General features: G+C 36.6%; 1 protein-coding gene across 12 annotated transcripts in view; it reads left to right on the plus strand.

The window, feature by feature from the left end:
• The window catches only part of Nlg1 (Neuroligin 1), a 288191-nt gene that overhangs the window by 26550 nt on the left and 242065 nt on the right, over positions 1 to 19576 (plus strand). For 6 of the 12 annotated variants that reach the window (XM_067782396.1, XM_067782403.1, XM_067782415.1 and 3 more), the window contains one exon: positions 9152 to 11402. In XM_067782396.1, the coding sequence (XP_067638497.1) occupies positions 9743 to 11402 (1660 nt within the window). In that variant the 5' untranslated portion in view covers positions 9152 to 9742. Of the gene's footprint in view, positions 1 to 8145; positions 8163 to 9151; positions 11403 to 19576 lie in introns of those variants that run through there. The other 6 variants (XM_067782442.1, XM_067782448.1, XM_067782469.1 and 3 more) reach the window with 3 other exon arrangements.

The raw sequence follows: 19576 nt of genomic DNA on the forward strand, positions 1-19576 counted from the left end.
GGCACACGGTGTGGTAGGCGGATCACGCTACCATCACACCACGGTGGCCGCGGATTTTGATATTTCTAGTAAAAATGAACGGCATCGGTTAAAGACCACGCCTACTTTTATATAAAACAAGTTTAAAAGGGTCGTAGACTAGAATAATAAGCTATATCTTAGCGAAAAATAGTATTGTATCTATGATATTACACATACTTACTTACTTAATTGGCGCTTAACCGTCTAAACGGTTATGGCCGTCCAACAAGGCGCGCCAGTCGCTCCTTCGCTCCGCCAACCGGCGCCAATTGGTCACACCAAGGGAGTTTAAATCGTTTTCCACCTGGTCCTTCCAACGGAGTGGGGGCCACCCTCTACCTCTACACATACCACGTTTTATTTTAAGAGGAAATCGGGAGACATTTTGTTTTTAAATGGGCGGTGCCACGTATTATATAGAAAAGTAATTAACTGAAATGAACTGTACAATTAAAGCTCGCGCTGAATATGTAATGTTCGGTTACACCCGAAATTGTTAAACTAGGTCTTGCCAGCGATGGAAGATATAGGAGGAGGAAATGATGGAGTACGTTTTGTGCTCGTGCTCTGCGCTTACCTAGCCTCCAGTTTTTAGAAGAGGCACAACTATCAGATATAGTAACATTAAATTGGTAAGCTGTTGGTATTTGCCAAGAGGGCGGAATCATTTTTTAACAAAAGCCCTGGTTTCAGATATGATTTTTTAATTTGGTCGTTAAATTAACTTCTGGTAACACTATGGATTCAGTTGACCTATATGAGATCCTCACGGATCAACAACTTCAACCTTACCTTACCTAACGAAGAAACAATCGTACCTGGAGCTGGGTACAAACATATATATGCAACGGCGAAGTCGATCAGCTGAACTTCATTAACATATGACTGGACTTGTTGTTTTTATTTGTTAAAATCCATTTGATGTTTTACCGTTAGTAGGGCATATTTTAGTTAATTAAAATCAGGATAGCCACCGCAAGCGGGTATACAATACAAAATAGATTTAAATATGTTTACTTTCCTTCGGAAAATGTCGCATATATTTTTGCTTGGCTTTTCGCCACATATATATTTGCATTCATATGAATATTTAAAGCTCTCATTTGTATGTATGTCTACAAAAAAGATAACCAAAATTGAATATAGGAGCTTTACATGTATTTATTTTATATTCATAAAAAAGCTAAATATTTTTAGAAAAAAAGTGTGTTTTGCAATTTATATTAAAATATCTATATATATTTTTTTTAACAAAGAACAATGTTTAGATTCTTAAGTTGTAAGGATGCGGTTAAGAAAAGGGCGGCAACAATTGGGCTTCCCAAATGATCAAATGTTTCCAAGAAGAAAGCTGAGTTCTCGTGGTAACAGTTCGTACCAGAAATAGGTAAGCGAAGATGCTTGACTGCTCATTTTTAATGTGGGATATTTAAACACTCTCAGAGATCAGTTTGCGCATTTATTCTGATGGCCGATGAAATATTTGTCGTGGCCGAGCGGATCGGATTACTATGGCACATTTAGTTCGGTACGACCGCAGATAAATTGAGGTTTTTCTATATTTTCCTCATTTTGGTAGCTTGAAGCTTCAAATTTTACCAGCAGCTTTTATATACAGCATAATTTATTGTCCAAGTAAATCAGGAATATAAAGATACATATTAAATATATTCCATGCAGCCGATTGCTCAGAAAATATGTTCATCGTTATGGCTATCTCACGGAGACACTAAGATCCGTGAAGCATTGCGTGAGGTTTGCTGATCACTGCATAGGTTATTTATAAACCTTAACTTCATTGATATAACAAGATGAATTGGATGATTTCTTCACAGTGGGGTTTTATGAAACCACGAAATTAGACGACAGGGGCACGCCTCAGGACGAGGTGATATCATCTCCACTGTGAACGATGGTTATCAACCAACTGCACAGATCCGTCAAATCACGGCGTACGCAGATGTTGTAGAGGCGCAAATAATAGCCGTTACTAAACCAGTAATTACGCAAACTTCTGGTAACACTATGGACTCATTCGGTTTTTATGAAGGCCCCACGCAAAGGTCCGGTCACCCTGTAAAATTTTATGTGAGCTGAAGTTTACCCCAATCGATATCAAAATTTTTCAAAACTCAGTCACCTCACTCTCCTAAACTTTTGCATTTCTTCTCTCCATCTCAAATCCCAACATGGCATACATATATATGTACGTACGAATTAACAAAATCTATGTATGACTTACCTCATACCTAAAAAAAGTACCTATTCCCAAAAAAGGTTTTGCACATAAACAATTAATAAACAAGTTAAATCTACAAACATGCTGATTTGTAGTCCGAATTTCACGGTTGTCCGCCTTCTTCGACATATTTCAAAATATATTTACATCTGCTCATATTTTTATTGCTTTCCACTTATTTGTGTTCGTACCCCGCAAACATTTTCGGTGCGCTCTTAGTTATGAGTCAGATAAGAGTCTAGAAAATATTGACACGTTTGAAAATAATTTTTCACTTTATCGTTTCACATATCGTGAACTCCACCGATGTGTATCTGCAGGGCGCACCTCATAATCCCGACTTTCAAAATCCCGACAACTCATAATCCCGAAAATTTTCATAAATCCCGACAAGACACAATCCAGACATAACAAAATCCCGACATAACGAAATCCCGACAACACAATAACCCGACAACTCAAAATCCCGACAGCACATAATCCATACAAATTTACTAAAATTTCGTTATTAAACAAATATTAGTTAAAATTGTTAGAAGGATAATAGAAAGTTATAAAATTATTATTATTTCTAAATTTTATTCAGATTATGAAATTACAAGTCAACGTACATGAGAAAATTAATTAAGAGAAGACTTAATAATGCAAATACATGTATGTAGTAAATAATATAAGAAATACTGTGGATCGCGTAGCCGGTGTTGGATCGGCTAAGGGTTATTTTTTTAAAGTGTGGCCGAAGGCCACCTACGCAGAAGGGTGTACTTCGCAGATGGACATCACCGTGGCGGTAACCACGGTTGTACCACACACCCGGACTTGGTATGGCGTAGCCCAGGGTTATTTTTTATAAGCGCGGCCGAAGGCCGCCTATGCAGAAAGGTGTTCTACGCAGAATTACTGTGCATGGCGCAGCCGGTGTTGGATGGGTTAAGGATTATTTTTATGAATCGTGGCCGAAGGCTACCTACGCAGATAATTGTTCTGCGCAGACATACTGTGGATCGCGTAGCCGGTGTTGGATCGGCTAATGGTTATTTCTATGAAGCGCAGCCGAAGGCCGCCTACGCAGTAAAGTGTTCTGCGCAGATATACTGTGGATCGCGTAGCCGGATTGGATCGGCTAAGGATTATTTTTATGAGTCGCGGCAGAAGGTAGCCTACGCAAAAGGGGTGCCTAAAATAATAGAATAATACCGAAGATGTGTATTTTTTATGGCATCGTTTTATCACTGAGTGAAAACTGAATCCACAAAAGCAAAATGACAAAATATATAAAAAATGTTAAAGTTCCCAATTTACATGTTGTCGGGATTTTTTTGTCGGGATTTGGTCGTGTCGGGATTATGAGTTGTCGGGATTTGGTCGTGTCGGGATTATGAGATGTCGGGATTTGGTCGTGTCGGGATTATGTGTTTCGGGATTTAGTGTTTCGGGATTTTGTAAGTCGGGATTAAGTTATACACCCGTATATGCAAGTGTCTGTAAATGCAATTTTGCTATACTCCGGTGGATTAACGACCTTTTTGACATGTTTGGTGTGAGAGAAATAAATAGCATGTCCCCTTAGATCTTCTTCCTTAATATTGTTTCTTTCCCACCTTAATAATCAAATATATGTCATACTTGTATCAAAGCGGAGCCTGTTTGGCATCTAAATAACATCTGAAAGAGTCCGCATAGAGCCATATTAGGTATCAAATATGAGCTGTTTGTTAGCTTGTTAGGAGTCATGTGAGACACTAATTTAGGCAAATGGGATGCGCTCATTTTGGAATCCCAAATGAGCTCGTAGTGACTCATTTTTGACTCCAAATGTTTTGTGGGTAGTATGTAACAAAACAATTCCCGTTCTAAAATGTATATACGTATATACATACATATGTAGATACATTTAGCACATAAAATCTGAAAGTATTTTTCTAATGACAATGAGATGTATTTGTTTTTGAATTTTTCAACGCGCATATAAAATTACTTCACTTTCATTACATGCCAATCAGATTTGTTTAATTTTTCGATCGTCTTATAGTACAAGCGTGTTAATAGGTTTTTTCAACACCTCATTGATTTTCAACAACAGCAACACATTGCCTACATTTTTTCACTTAATCAAAAATTTATTTCAATGTAAGTCGATATTTATTATGGGCAACACATGTTCTAAAGCACATTCAGCTGTCGTAGCTGTGTATTAATACACAGCATATTAATTTATTTTTAAACATACTTGCAGTTAAAATTAAAGTAACCATACAAAATGCTAGTATGGTGCCAATTCGAAACCCCAGGCGAAATCAAATCGTTTTCCAATTGGTTTATCCAAGTGATTGCTGTTTTAAATTTAATTTGCTTCTGTGGGTGAGTGACAAAAGCAACACATTTTTAACACGTTTATATAAGCTTCAGTTTTATGTATGCTTGTTTGTAACTCTCTAGACTAGGCTCGCAAAGGAGAGTTAGACCCATCTAGCGGCAATTATTGAAGACTCGCGGCAGTGGTTAAATAACTCGAGTTGTGCTTACTAGCCGAGACACGAATCTGTAATTGAAGAATCTTATTTCTAAAATTTTGATGTTGCTTTTCCCGGGATCTTCGGTGTGGTAGGCGGAGCGCGCCACCATCACACCACGGTGGCCGCTACATCGAATCGATTTAGAATTGATAATTAGGAAGAAACTGAAAAACTTGGGGCCAGTGTTTAGGAAATTTTTATTTTATTTGACCTTTTTTTAATTTTTCACAAATGTAGACCAACGGTTAAATAAAGGTTAATGTAACACCAACATTACCAGAACCTATGGCCTTTGCCATTACCAACTATACTACCTTTATCATTAAGGCTGTTCCTACCACTACAATCACCGATGCCAATACCAATACCAATACAACTGTCCCTACCACCATCACTACAATTACAACTAACACCACCATCACCATTACCCCTACCACTGAAATTACCACTACAAATACCAATACCAATATCACTACCATTACCATTTTCACAACCATTACCATTACCATTAACATTTTCAATACCACTCCCATTACCACTACGACTCCTACTACTTTACTAGTACCAATACCAATACCACTTTGACCACCATTACTTATCATTAGCACTGCTACTACCATTGGCATTGCCACTGCAACCACCATTACAAATTCAAATACTAAAACACTAAATAACAATATAGGGATATTTTTATGCTCAGCTAAGCAGAACTCACAGAGTATATTAACTTTGTTCGCATAACGGTGATCCGTAACGGCATAAACTAATCGAGATAGATATAGACTTCTATATATCAAAATGATCTGGGTGAAAAAAGAAATTCATTTAGCCATGTCCGTCCGTGCGTCTGTCCGTCCGTCTGTAAACACGAAAACTTGAGTAAATTTCGAGGTATCTTGATGAAATTTGGTATGTAGGTTCCTGAGCGCTCTCAGATCGCTATTTAAAATGAACGAAATCGGACTACACCACGCCCACTTTTTCGATATCGAAAATTTCGTAAAACCGAAAAAGTGCGATAATTTATTACCAAAGACGGATAAAGCCATGAAACGTGGTAGGTACGTTGACCTTATGACGCAAAATAGAAAATCAGAAAAATTTTGGACAACGGGCGTGGCACCGCCCGTTTTTAAAAGAAGCTAATTTAAAAGTTTTGCAAGCTGTAATTTGGCAGTCGTTGAAGATATCATGATGAAATTTGGTAGGCAACTTACTCCTATTCTATACGTGAGCTAAATAAAAATTAGCGAAATCGGAGGACGAACACGCCCACTTTTAAAATTTTGTTTTTTTTTTTAAGTCAAATTTTAACAAAAAATTTAATATCTTTACAGTATAAAAGTAAATTATGTCAACATTCGACTCCAGTAATGATATGGTGCAACAAAATACAAAGATAAAAGAATATTTCAAAATGGGCGTAACTCCGCCCTTTTTCATTAAATTCATCTAGAATACTTTTAATGCCATAAGTCAAATAAATATTTACCAATCCTTGTGAAATTTGGTAGGGACATAGATTCTATGACGATAACTGCTTTCTGTGAAAACTGGCGAAATCGGTTGAAGCCACGCTCAGTTTCTATACACAGTCGACCGTCTGTCCTTCCGCTCGGCCGTTAACACGATAACTTGCGCAAGAAACGATATATCATAACTAAACTTAGTTCACGTACTTCTGAAGTCACTTTATCTTGGTATAAAATATGACCGAAATCAGACTATGACCACGCCCACTTTTCCGATATCGAAAGTTACGAAAAATGAAAAAATTCCATAATTCTGTACCAAATATGGAAAAAGAGATGAAGCATGGTAATTGGATTGGTTTTTTGACGCAAAATATAACTTTAGAAAAAACTTTGTAAAATGGGTGTGAAACCTACAATATTAAGTAGAAGAAAATGAAAAAGTTCTGCAAGGCGAAATCAAAAGCCCTTGGAATTTTGGCAGGTATTGTTCGTGGTATTACATATATAAATAAATTAGCGGTACCCGACAGAAGATGTTCTGGGTCACCCTGGGCCACATTTGGTCGATATCTCGAAAACGCCTTCACATATACTACTAAGGGCTACTCCCTTTTAAAACCCTCATTAATACTTTTAATTTGATACCCATATCGTACAAACACATTCTAGAGTCATCCCTGGTCCACCCTTATTGCGATATCTCGAAAAGGCGTCCACCTGTAGAACTAAGGCCCACTACGTTTTAAATAATATTTAACACCTTTCATTTGATACACATGTCATACACACATTCCGGGGTTACCCTAGGTTCATTTTGCTAAATGGTGATTTGCCCTTATTTTGTCTCCAAAGCTCTCAGCTGAGTATATAATGTTCGGTTACACCCGAACTTAGCTTTCCTTACTTTTAGTAATTAATGAAAGGAAAATGCGCGTTGAGCAACAAAGGGAATACGCTCAATTAAGACTGGTCCCGTTAAATTCCTTTAAGACAGTAGTTGCTAAACTTTTCTATTGCAAAATTAACATTCAATTAAATACAAATAACGCTATGGCTTTAAAGCCATAAACAACTTACGCTCACTAAGTAATAAAAATATATAGAACAATGCATTGTAATTGTGCGCAAATTAATTCGATTTGCAAATAACAGAAAAAGTGCAAAATAAAGAAACTACAATGAATGAGAAAATATTTCACATTCATAAATATTTGTTTACAAAATCATTAAAGTTTGTGTTTATATTTTACATACAATGAAGTCATATAATGTCGATCGACAATTGTTATGATTTTTATTTTAGCAGAAACAAGTAAAATTATTAATTTAAAATTTTTCTGAAGGGCACTGTTAAATTTAATTTATTTAAAGTTTAATTGCGTGTGTGTTAATACTTTAAGGAAGTTTAAAATTTATTTAAAGTTTAGTAATAGCAAATTTGTATGCGGTGAAACCTCGCTTGGCCGGACACCCACCGTCAGTCAACTTTTGTGCGAGCAAGAGAGGTGTCCGCTCTAGGGAGTGGGAAGGTATTTTACAATTTAAATTTATTTTAAAGCAAAATTTTTTTTGTATAGAAGACATGGAAAAATTGCGCAAAATGTCGAAAAATACGATACACGTGCTTGCCAGTTTGAGGGTTTACTGTGCCGATTCGATTATAAGCAGATTGTTCATGAGGGCAGATCTCTAAAGTGAGTGTTGACAGACAGGTAGTCATTAAGGTGATAACCTCTCATAGTAAAGTATCTGGAAGTTTTTTACAGTACAAGGGAGAGTCTACAATCATTATAGAGTCCCGCTCATATAGTCATAGATGATGACCAAAAAACGAACGAGCTAGGAAAGGAGACAAGAGGAGTTCTTGATAAATCCTTCCTTTTGTTATCGTACGAATCACTGAATTGTTGTGTAAGTAACTCAAGTATTCATTATAGCTAAATGTTCGCTACCTAAAACACTATTATTACATGTGATGAACTATACTTAATTTACTCGCGTAATTCACTTAGCTCGTTTTCAAGCTAAACTGGTCACTATTACTTATCTTTCGCTGCTTATATACCCTCCGCTGCCTCGTTCGCCTCTTTTTCCCAGGGTTAGGGCTTTTCACGAACAGTGGCTTATTTATTTCTCATTTCTGTATCTCATATTTGATTTGGCTGTATACATGCACATATATCTGAGGTTTATTTAAGGTCATATGCGCTCTTTATAGCTGTTTACATTGCCGCATCTCATATTTACTGTTGCTCTCTATAAGCGTTTATATCGGAATAATATGCGCTGTACTTCTCTGCATCTCATATTCTCTGTTGCCTTCTTTGTATATGTGTGTATATGCCTGAGTAATATGCGCTCTTCAACGCTGTGTACATGGATGTGTGGCTATTTTCTGTTTCATCTGCTAGTATTGCTCTCATTGTTGTTCGGCATTTATTACTAGCTTTGTAGTGACATATTGAAAGTGTTTATATTCGCCACAATATTTATCAAACGCAATATCTGTTATATTCTGGTAATCCCTTTCTTCATGTAAACGCAATCAGTATGACGTTTTGCAAACACTACCATGTATCTAACGAAGACTTGTAATAAGTTGATAAACATTCTCCCAATTTTTTCGCTTATGAGAAGTTAATGTCGGTCCAAGAGGCGTTTTGGGTTGATTTGTTTTGAAAACAGGTCTCAACGTACGCCAAAAAGCGGTACACATTCGCTCAGTAAATGTCGTGCCATTTCGTAGCCAAGAGGGTGTCCGCCTATGGAAGGATAATTTCTTTTAAAAAGCTTGATGCATGAGCGAATACCCGACCAAGGCAGGTGTCCGTTAAGAGAGATTCTTCTGTATATGTACACATGATTGAATTGTTTTTTTTTTTTTTTTTTTTTTATTTCAGTTTAGGCAAAACTGCTAAAATTTAAAAACAAGCTGCAAAGAAAATCAACAACAAAAAAGAAATAGTCTTTATAAAATAAAAACTAAAATGGAATTTTCGCCACAAACGAAACATTCAGTGACGATTTTACCATAAAAAGGGCAAATGTTATATATTAACACAAAAGAAATTGTGATAGAAATGACCACTGAAAGGACGTGAGCGAAAGCGATGAACACAATAGTCCAAAAGAAGTTTTAGTAAAAGTAAAAAAATATATATATGAATTGAAAAAAAAAAAAAAAAAATAAACAATTTAAAACAAAAACTAATACAACCTTAAAAAAATTACCACAAAGTATTACGAACACAAAATAGAGCAGAAGCTTCAACACAATAAAACACCAGCACGACTGCTCCCATATATGCTGTGCGACCATTCAAATATCTGACCTCGAAAAAGCGACATTGACGTACAAACGAGCATTTACCAGAAAGTGACTACAAGCATTTACACCAACGCCAAATTCCGACATCAACACACACACACACAATCATAGATTGTCGAAAACGACACAAAGTTGTTGTGTGTGCTTTGTCGCGTGCCACAAAATGTACTTCCGTTGTTGTCATTGTTGTACCAGCTTTGCAGCTATTTGGCTATTTTGGATGACAATTGTTTGTGTGCAACAAAATCGACTGAATGGTGATGGTTGCTCTGGGGCAACAACACCGTTATATGCAGCAACAGAACAGCATCAAAGCACACAAATATTCCAAAGCAATAAGCCACAAGGCAGGCAACAGCTGCAGCTGCAGCTGCAAACAGGCAAGCAGGATCGGGGCAAACCATTGAAGCTGCTAAAAACTGGTGATGCTATCGTGTTTGTCGATGCTGAAAAGAATAGCGCAAGAACAAGTTCCGTTACAGAGGTTACAACAGCAACACGACAAGTGATAGGCGATGTAGACGAAACAGAGTATGAGAAGCTAACAACAACAATGGCAGTGTTGACAAAACGAATCGACAAGATGAAGCCGCCGGAAAGGCCATCCGGTGAGACAACGGAAGTTGACAGCAACGACAAAAGTGTTGAGCGCATAGCGATAGCGATAGCGAATGAGGGCAACAAAAGCAACAACAACGCTGTGTCAATCACTAAAGCAAACAGAGAAAATATCAATAGGTCACATACGAATTCCAACGATGCTATTATAACGGCGAATAACCAATTAAATATCACCACTAAAAGCTTAAATGGTACTAAAACAAAGAAGCAAAATGGAATGCGCACAACGCTGACGACAAAAATAGCAACGATAATGAAAATGAAAGCAAATACTAGAAAAACAATCGTAAAACATGCAGTGACAACAGAGACATCTACAAGTTCTCTTGATGATGGCTATGCAACAACAACAAATCAAGCTAAAAATTTAATTGTGAGAAATGTAAAACAATCCAAAAATCTCATTAACTCTGAACATTTAGCATTCGATTTTAAAGTGAATATGGGAAAATTATTTGCTGAAAAATTTGAAAATAGTAGCGCAGATGCAAACAATGTTGATACTACTGCATTTAATCTTCAATATAAGAATAACAACAACAACAACGATGCAGTCTTAAACAAAATGGAGCGTGTAAACAGCAGCAGCAACAACAACAACGTCAATGATGCAAATAAAGCAACAGCAACAGCAGTTATAGCAGACTATAATAGCAGTGAGGTAAAAAGGCAGAGTGAAAATAATTACAACATCAACAACAAACTCATTGCTGTGAAAAAGTATGCGTTACCATTTAGTGCAGATGCAGGTGAGGTTGATGTTCCTGTTGTTGCTGTTGCAACTGATGCTGTTGATGACTTGTTGCAATTAGAAGTAACACAAAGTATTAACAAGGACAATAACAACAAAATTAGTAACAATCACAACAACAATAGCACGCAATACAACATCAGCAATACCAACAATAATAGCAACAATTGTGTTAACAACAAAACAAGTAACATAACTACCACCACCAACAACAACAATTTTAACAACAAATCTCATAATAAATACTCGAACAAAGTGTCACATACAAATGAGCGACGTCACATTGTGCCTGAAAAGCTGCAATACACTAAAGAGATTGTCATAAAACAAGGGAAGCTCATGGGCATCACTCGTAATTTTCATACGTCGACAGGTTTACGTGATGTCGATCAATATTTTGGCTTGCCATATGCTGAAGCACCCATAGGCAGTCGCCGTTTTATGCCACCAGGTAAGTAAGAAAAATAATTTCATTTGCGTATGTTTGCTTTAGTATAAATTGACATGTGTATGTGTATGCATAATTATGTGTGTATAAATGTGTTGATGTTGATTACGTAAATATCCTATAATATATTATAACGAATGTACTTGCGAATCCTCTTATTTGCAATCCTCTGCTAAGTTCGAATCACTAAACTGTTGAATAAATAACTTCAATTTGTAATAATGCAAAATGGCCTTTATTAAAGTACTTCACAATAACACTCAAACTGTGCAACGAATAGCTTGCTTAATAACCACACTGATTGATGGCTCAATGAAACTCTACTATTCAAAATAATACTGCTATTGCTCGCTAGATATCGTCTTAATCGAAACTGCTTGACAAATCAAATCAAACTGAATTCCAGCGCCTCTACATCTGCGGCCTTTTATACTCTCTGGTTTCCTCGTTCGCATCTTCTAGAATCTACTAGCATTGTCCATGAGCTCTAAAACTTCTCAGCTATAATTAAAATTGCACGATTTTATAGCTTCTCTCATACCTCATGCTTGTATGTGTGAGCGACACTTCCACAATTATAATTGCCTACATTAAGGAGCATCTCAAATAAGATGTCTGCATATGGTTGTGCCTTGCTTCTCGGCTGCGTGTACCTACATATGTGTGGACATAATGATTGAGTTATTGATGTGAGTGTTTGTAGTTTACAGTCTCTCGCGCACACATAGGCTTATAAGTAAATGCATCTGTGTGTGACATCTCTCGGCTGCCTTATATATGTGTATACATGATTTGATTATTGACGTAAATATCGCTTAGCATGGCCTTAGCATCGCCTTAGTGATGGTATAGCTTAGTGATGCTAATATCCGTGACAATATATATAATATTTTACGAAATGGGTGAGATTATGTTAGTTGAATATAAATATATTTAATGAGGATTACACTGCGACCTCTGGTCTAAGTATTGTGCCTTCATATCCTTCTGAGCACCTCATCCAATATCGATTTCTCGGATGAAGCCTAGTAGGTCCCACGCCTTGAGAGAATGCTTTTAAGTGGGAATGCTCTAACCATAGCGAGACACAAATTTGTCCCATTCCAAAAGGATATGTTCCGCCGTCTCTGCTGAATGAACACAGAATCGGCAGAGGTATTACTCGATTGTAGGCACAATTAATGCATGCGCCTATTGAGTGTGCAATGTGCTGTAAGAATAGCTGTTAGAATTCTAAGGTTGCTTTTATGAAGGCGTATGATTTCCTCAAGGACATTTGGTCTGAATTCTCCTAACAAAAGCTTTTATTATATTCAAACTTAGAGTCCGAAATTGCGTTTCCCCAGCCTGATAATACGCTGGGTATTGACGCCAGATGACCTTCTCGCTCACCGTTTACGCCGGTACCGGGGATCCGACCCACTGAGCAGTAAATTTTTTGCTTTCCTTGCCGGTTATAACAGACGAATTGAAATCTCTACCACCCTTCGTAGTCTCTTGTCAGAATACCACTTCTTTCAAAAGGTTTCGGACTAAATCACCTCAAAATTGCTTCTATCATTAAAAAGAGACGACTGTAGACTAATGACAGGCATTCTGGCTAGACACTGCCTTCTAGCGTCACATGCCTTTAAATAAGGCTTGTTAAGTGATATCAGAGGAAGTGCCGGTTGGAGGAGGAAAAAATCGAGCACATTCTGTGCTCGTGCCCTGCACTTGCAAGACTAAGACTCCGGCTATTAGGATTGAAAAAGATATAGAAGCAGCAAGTGGCTTAAGTCGTAGAAAGCTTTGGTATTTGCCAAGAGGACGGAATTATTTTATAACATAGGCCCTGGTTTTTGATAGGGTTTTTCAGTTTGGTCGTTAAAATAAATTTCTGGTAATACTACAGATGCATTCAGTCTATGTGAGTTCCTCATGTACCCGCCATTTCAACCTAACTTATCATAACCAACCACCGCTTACGCGGCAAAAACAGACGTAGTTATGCCCCGCCTCTAACAATGGGACGGCCCACGTACCGTTAAGGCCGTATATACCTAATGCCGCCCCTAATATGGGGAAACAACTGTACCTGGTAATAAAATTGTGGCATACCCTATATGTAAAAAAACGGCAGAGTTCTGGTCTCCGCTCGCTCGAAGACCCAACCTTAAGGTGCATGCGTGGGAGGTTGGAGCCTCTCCCTTTTGAATATTCGGTGCCTCGTAAAGGTGGCGTAAACAGTGGCTCTATATGTTAACCAGCAGTGTTTCATAAAATTCAAAACTGTAAAAAAAACATTCTCTAAACAGAATCGCCTATGGGCAGCTGTTTAGCCAGCGTTCGCAGTGAATTTGGGTAATGAAAAGCTGCTTTGCAAATTTCACCTGCCCAAGCAGATACCATGTGAGACAGGTATTAAAGTGCTACGTCAGTACGTTTGTAGGACAAATCAAAAAAGGAGCACACCACAAATTTTAAAATAAGCTCGGCTTTAATCCCGTCGTGCTTTTAATAAATACCTGATTTTGTATATGGTAAAGTTTGATAATTTAAACACAAACATACATTCATACGTTATATGTTTAATGAACATACATATTGTACTTAGATATTGCTTACAAGGCATGACAAATACAATATATTAAACAATGCTTTTACCTTGCCCAGGTATGAGATGCGCCTATCTCATGAGATGTGGCTGAGCAACTCGTTTGCCTTCAAAACATTTTAGACAGAAACAATTAATTACAGATCCTTCACGTGAGTATAACACTTTAATTAACTTTAACAGCAAGCAGCAAGGATTTGTCTCAACGGAAAAATTTTAAAAGCATCTTAATTTGGTTGGTTGCTATGGTGGCATCCCGGTGAGATAGGACTCGAGTAGCCCACTAGTCGCCATTTCGATGCACTTTCTCCTGGGACCAATAAGTTATCATTTATAATAAGTTATGAGCTTCTTTCTACTCGCACCATTTGGTTAGTTCAATAAACCTGTTGATGTCATTTATCAAGCGTTTTGATACCTCTCCTAGATTGGATGATACGAAACCGCAAAGAATTTGGTAACTGGTATTTGCAAGGGCCGGGAATACGCAAAGAAAATTTGTGACCGCTGTCTTAAAACCTTCTTGGTTGCACCTCCCGCACATATCGTTCAAGGGGCTGCCCATTTTTTCTGCATATGCGCCAAATGGCCAGTGTCCTGTTAAATTGGCTGTCATCTGTAATTTTTCTTTCGTAGACTGTTTTAGTAAGTCCACTTTTTGTTTTTTTTTTTGTAGTCCAAATTATTTCGGTAAACTTTCATGAGTGTGTAGAGTTCCAATATCACATTTCAGTTACGCAGGCACTCCCGGCCTCAGTGTTGTTCAACGATGCACCGGCCTTTGCCAGTTCATTCGCTTTTTCATTGCCGTCTATATTCCTGTGACTTGGTATCCATGTTAGAGTAATCGTCGCTGAATTTTCTGCATTGCGCAGCACCTCTATACAGTTATCGCAGGCCTTTGAAAACTTAGGTAGTGAATCCAACGCCATGAGCGTTACTTTGCTGTCTGAGAATATACATACCTCTCGACGTACTAGATCTGCTTGAAATGTACTAGCGGATGTTGGAAGACGAATTGAGAATGCGACTGTTTCTGCTCGAAAAACCCCTACAACACCACCGCAGTCCATTTCGGGCCCGTCAGTCGTATGTAGGCGAAGGGTAATTTGTTGTCATATCTACAAATGGTAGCCTTTTTAGAACACCGCTATGGCCATACTGCTTCTTCTTCCATCAGCAGGGAGTCTCGATGAGGAACTGATACAATGTAACTTGAAAAGTAATGCAAAATCTTTATCCTATTTATAGGAAAGCATTACCTCTTCAGAGCTGATCTTCCTACTGTAGAAATCCCCCTGCAAACCACTGCAAAGAAGTTTATCTAAAAATACTGATAGAATCGAAATTCCTTGTTTCAACAACTCTACAAATACATTTTAAAATCTTTTTTCCAGGAACCCTTCTCCCGTGGCTAGCCATGGCTAGTGCAAAATAACCACATAAAACCCTCCTCAATAGTAAAACTCGGAGCTATTTTGCTGTGATCGATGTTGAACTGTAAGACTCCCTACTTTATTGATTTGTTTTTATACTCAGCTGAGCAGTGCTCACAGAGTATATTAATTTTGTTCGCATAACGGTAATCCGTAATGGCATGAACTAATCGAGATAGATATAGACTTCTATATATCAAAATGATCTGGGCGAAAAAAGAAATTCGTTTAGCCATGTCCGTCCGTCCGTCTGTCCGTCCGCCTGTAAACACGATAACTTGAGTAAATGTTGAGGTTTATTGATAAAATTTGGTATGTAAGTTCCTGGGCACTCATCTCAGATCGCTATTTAAAATGAACGAAATCGGACCATAACCACGCCCACTTTTTCGATATCGAAAATTTCGAAACACCGAAAAAGGGCGATAATTCATTACCAAAGACGGCTAAAGCTATTAAACTTGGTAGGTATATTGACCTTATGACGCAGAATAGAAAATTAGTAAATCTGAAGGTATATTATTAGGCTTTTCCGGTCTAAGTTTTTTTTAAGTGCGAAATAAAATTACATTATTCCACTTTTCTAACCCAACGTTTCGCTAATAACTTTTGAGCATCATCAGGGATATTTGTTTATTAGTTAAATCTGTTACAAACAACAAAATACAAAAAATGGTAAATTACATACACAATTATATTGAGTTTGATAAGTCCGTATGAAAAATCAACTAAAAACAGATAATACTACATAAAAAACCAACTTACAATATTGCACTCTGCCGAGGGTTTTTCCTCTTTAGAAATTATTTAAAACTTTTTAAAAACATTGAACATTTATAGACAGTCAATAAATACCATCTTAACGCTATGGTAATCTCGTCAATACTAAAAGCTATTTTCCTAAACACGTAATGTAAGCAGATGCTATATTGTCTGTATCTTCTTTCTTGTTAATCGTCATTTCTCTTCTTTCCATGATTCTCTTCTAAAGTGTATCTTGTTGTTTCTTTCCGTTTCCTGTCAATAATCTTCGCATTAGTAAAGTCAGCTGAGTGTCCACTTGATATTATGTGTAAATTAGTAAAATTTTTGACAATGGGCGTGGCACCGCCCACTTTTAAAAGCAGGTAATTTCAAAGTTTTGCAAGCTGTAATTTGGCAGTGGTTGAAGATATCATGATCAAATTTGGAAGTAACGTTACTCCTATTACTGTATGTGTGCTAAATAAAAATTAACAAAATTGGAATGAAGAACACTCCCACTTTTTAAAAAAATTTGTTTAAAGTCAAATTTTTACAAAAAATTTAATATCTTTACAATATATAAGTAAATTATGCCAACATTCAACTACAGTAATCATATTGTGCAACAAAATACAAAAATAAAAGAAATTTTCAAAATAAGCGTGGCTCCGCCCTTTTTCATTTAATTTATCTAGAATACTTGTAATGCCATAAGTCGAACAAAAATTTACCAATCCTTGTGAAACTGGGTAGAGGCATAGATTCAATGACGATAACTGTTTTCTGTTAAAATGGGCCAAATCGGTTGAAGCCACGCCCAGCTTTTATACACAGTCGACCGTCTGTCCTTTCGCTCGGCCGTTAATACTATAATTTGAGCAAAAATTGATACATCTTTACTAAACTTAGTCACGTACTTATCTGAACTCACTTTATCTTGGTACAAAAAATGCCCAAAATCCGACTATGACCACGCCCACTTTTTCGATATCGAAAATTACAAAAAATAAAAAATGCCAAAATATGAAAAAGGAAGAAAAATGGTAATTGGACTGGTTTATTGACGCAAAACATAACTTTAGTAAAAACTTTGTAAAATGGGTGTGACACCTACCATATTAAGTAGAGGAAAATGAAAAAGTTCTGTAGGGAGGAAAGCCCTTGGAATCTTGGCAGGAATACTGTTCGTGGTATTAAATATATCAATAAATTAGCGGTACCCGACAGATGAAGTTCTGGATCACCCTGTTCCACATTTGTTCGATATCTTGAAAACGCATTCGCATATACAACTAAGAGCCACTCCCTTTTAAAAACCTCATTAATACTTTTAATTTGAAACCCATATCGTACGAACACATTATAGAGTCACCCCTGCTCCACTTTTATGGCGATATCTGGAAAATGCTTCCACCTATAGAACTAAGACCCACTCCCTTTTAAAATACTCATTAACACCTTTCATTTGATACCCGTGTCATTTAAACACATTCTAGGGTTACTTTAGGTTAATTTTCCTACATGGTGTTTTTCCCTTATTTTGTCTCCAAAGCTCTCAGCTGAGTATGTAATGTTCGGTTACACCCGAACTTAGCCTTCCTTACTTGTTCCCATTTCAATATTTCGCATATTGCGAACACGCTTTTTGGCTCTAGTTACAACATATCGCACCCCCGCTTCAGAAGTGACATAAGTAGAAAAACAACAATAATGATTTAGAGACGGCTTCGATTTGATACATAATTTGTTTTGTTTCCAAAGTTACAAGACTTTTTAAATTCAAGTTGCTTTGCATTTAGCGTTACCTTTAGTAGAATATTTAGCATAATTTTAAAAAGAATTTTTCCAGAAAATGTTATAGCCATGTTTTTGATGTGTTGTGTCGTTTGTGATTTGGTTATAAAATTTACATTATTTTTATTTGTGTCACTTTAACTTTATTTTTATATTCACAAAAAATATTGTAACACACCGTAAAATAAAAACACTATAATATTTTTTGAAACATATTTATATTTGAAATAACTTCTTGAAGTACATAACTCATAGTGTATGGTATACATTTTAGTGCATTGAATATACCTTGAATAAATAGGTACATAGATTTTAAACATGTTATAAACAAGTATAAGACTAAGAACAAACTGGTATCTTATTTTATTTTATTAGCTGTGATATCTAATAAATAATATTTTATATATTAGAGCCACTATAGATTTTCATAAAAGGCAGCATACAACTTTTTGATGTGATTAGCATGTATGAGTAATAGAAGATCTTCTATTTTGCTATCTGTAAGATGAAGACTTAGAGGTGCAGCAAAACTAGGCAAAATACTTATTTCGAATGAAGACACTGCGCCTACAGAACTTACGGAATTAGGTTGAGACATAAAAAAATAAATTATTAACTTACTTGCCTATTTCCGGAAAATACGGTATAGTGGATACATCTACATCATTAGTAATTTCACAATTTGTTTATTGTTTTGATCACTCTCCAGACATTGCTTGGACAAAATATCCAGCATCTTTTTTGCGCGACTTTCAGACATTGCTACAAAGTAAACAAATTAATTACAATAATAGTATTGATTTTTCACAATTGATTAAACAATATAAATGTTACCAGTTATTAGCACGAAGTTAAACTGTAAAAAAAGGCTAGTTCGAGACCATTATCATATTTATTTTAATCAATAATGGAAACAGAAAATAAAACTTACCTTTGGCTGTGGTTTAAGGCTTTTTCGAAAGTGACCTTATCCAAAATTATTCTACTAAATAATTTTATCAGAAATGGCCCAACTCGAATCAATTGGCTTAAAATAATTTAAAAAATTACACAAAAATAAATGTGTCGTTTCAGGACGTTTTGCTAGAGCCAAATACCACAGTTCAAAAGTGTCACTTGGGGCCATCTAGCGAAAAGCTTTGAAGATTTAGGTCGTACCGCCTTTCTAGCGTATGGGACTAAACTTACACCATTCAAAAATGTTTTAATACCAAAAATTGTTCTTTTTGAGTTGTTTCACTTCTGAAGCGGGGGTGCGATATATTCTCCATCCTTTTTGTACTCAGCTGAGCAGAGCTCGCATATAATTTTGTTCGCATAACGGTACCCTGTATCTGCATAAACTAATCGAGATAATATATCAAAATAATTTGGGCGAAAAAAGAAATTAATTTAGCCATGGCAGTCCATCTGTCCGTAAACACGATAACTTGGGTAAATATTGAGGTATCTTAATGGTAGATACAAGACCCAGTTATGGCAGATAGAAAATTAGGCTGAAAGGTCATGCACAATAGATCTGCATAAAGGTCGCAGTGGTTCCAGGCCTAGTAATTGTAAAAAGTATTGGAAGCTCTGCCGACGTTGTTCACCACTGCTCTACAATC

This window comes from Eurosta solidaginis, chromosome 1 (genome assembly GCF_040869045.1).
Source record: "Eurosta solidaginis isolate ZX-2024a chromosome 1, ASM4086904v1, whole genome shotgun sequence".
Lineage (NCBI taxonomy): Eukaryota > Metazoa > Arthropoda > Insecta > Diptera > Tephritidae > Eurosta > Eurosta solidaginis.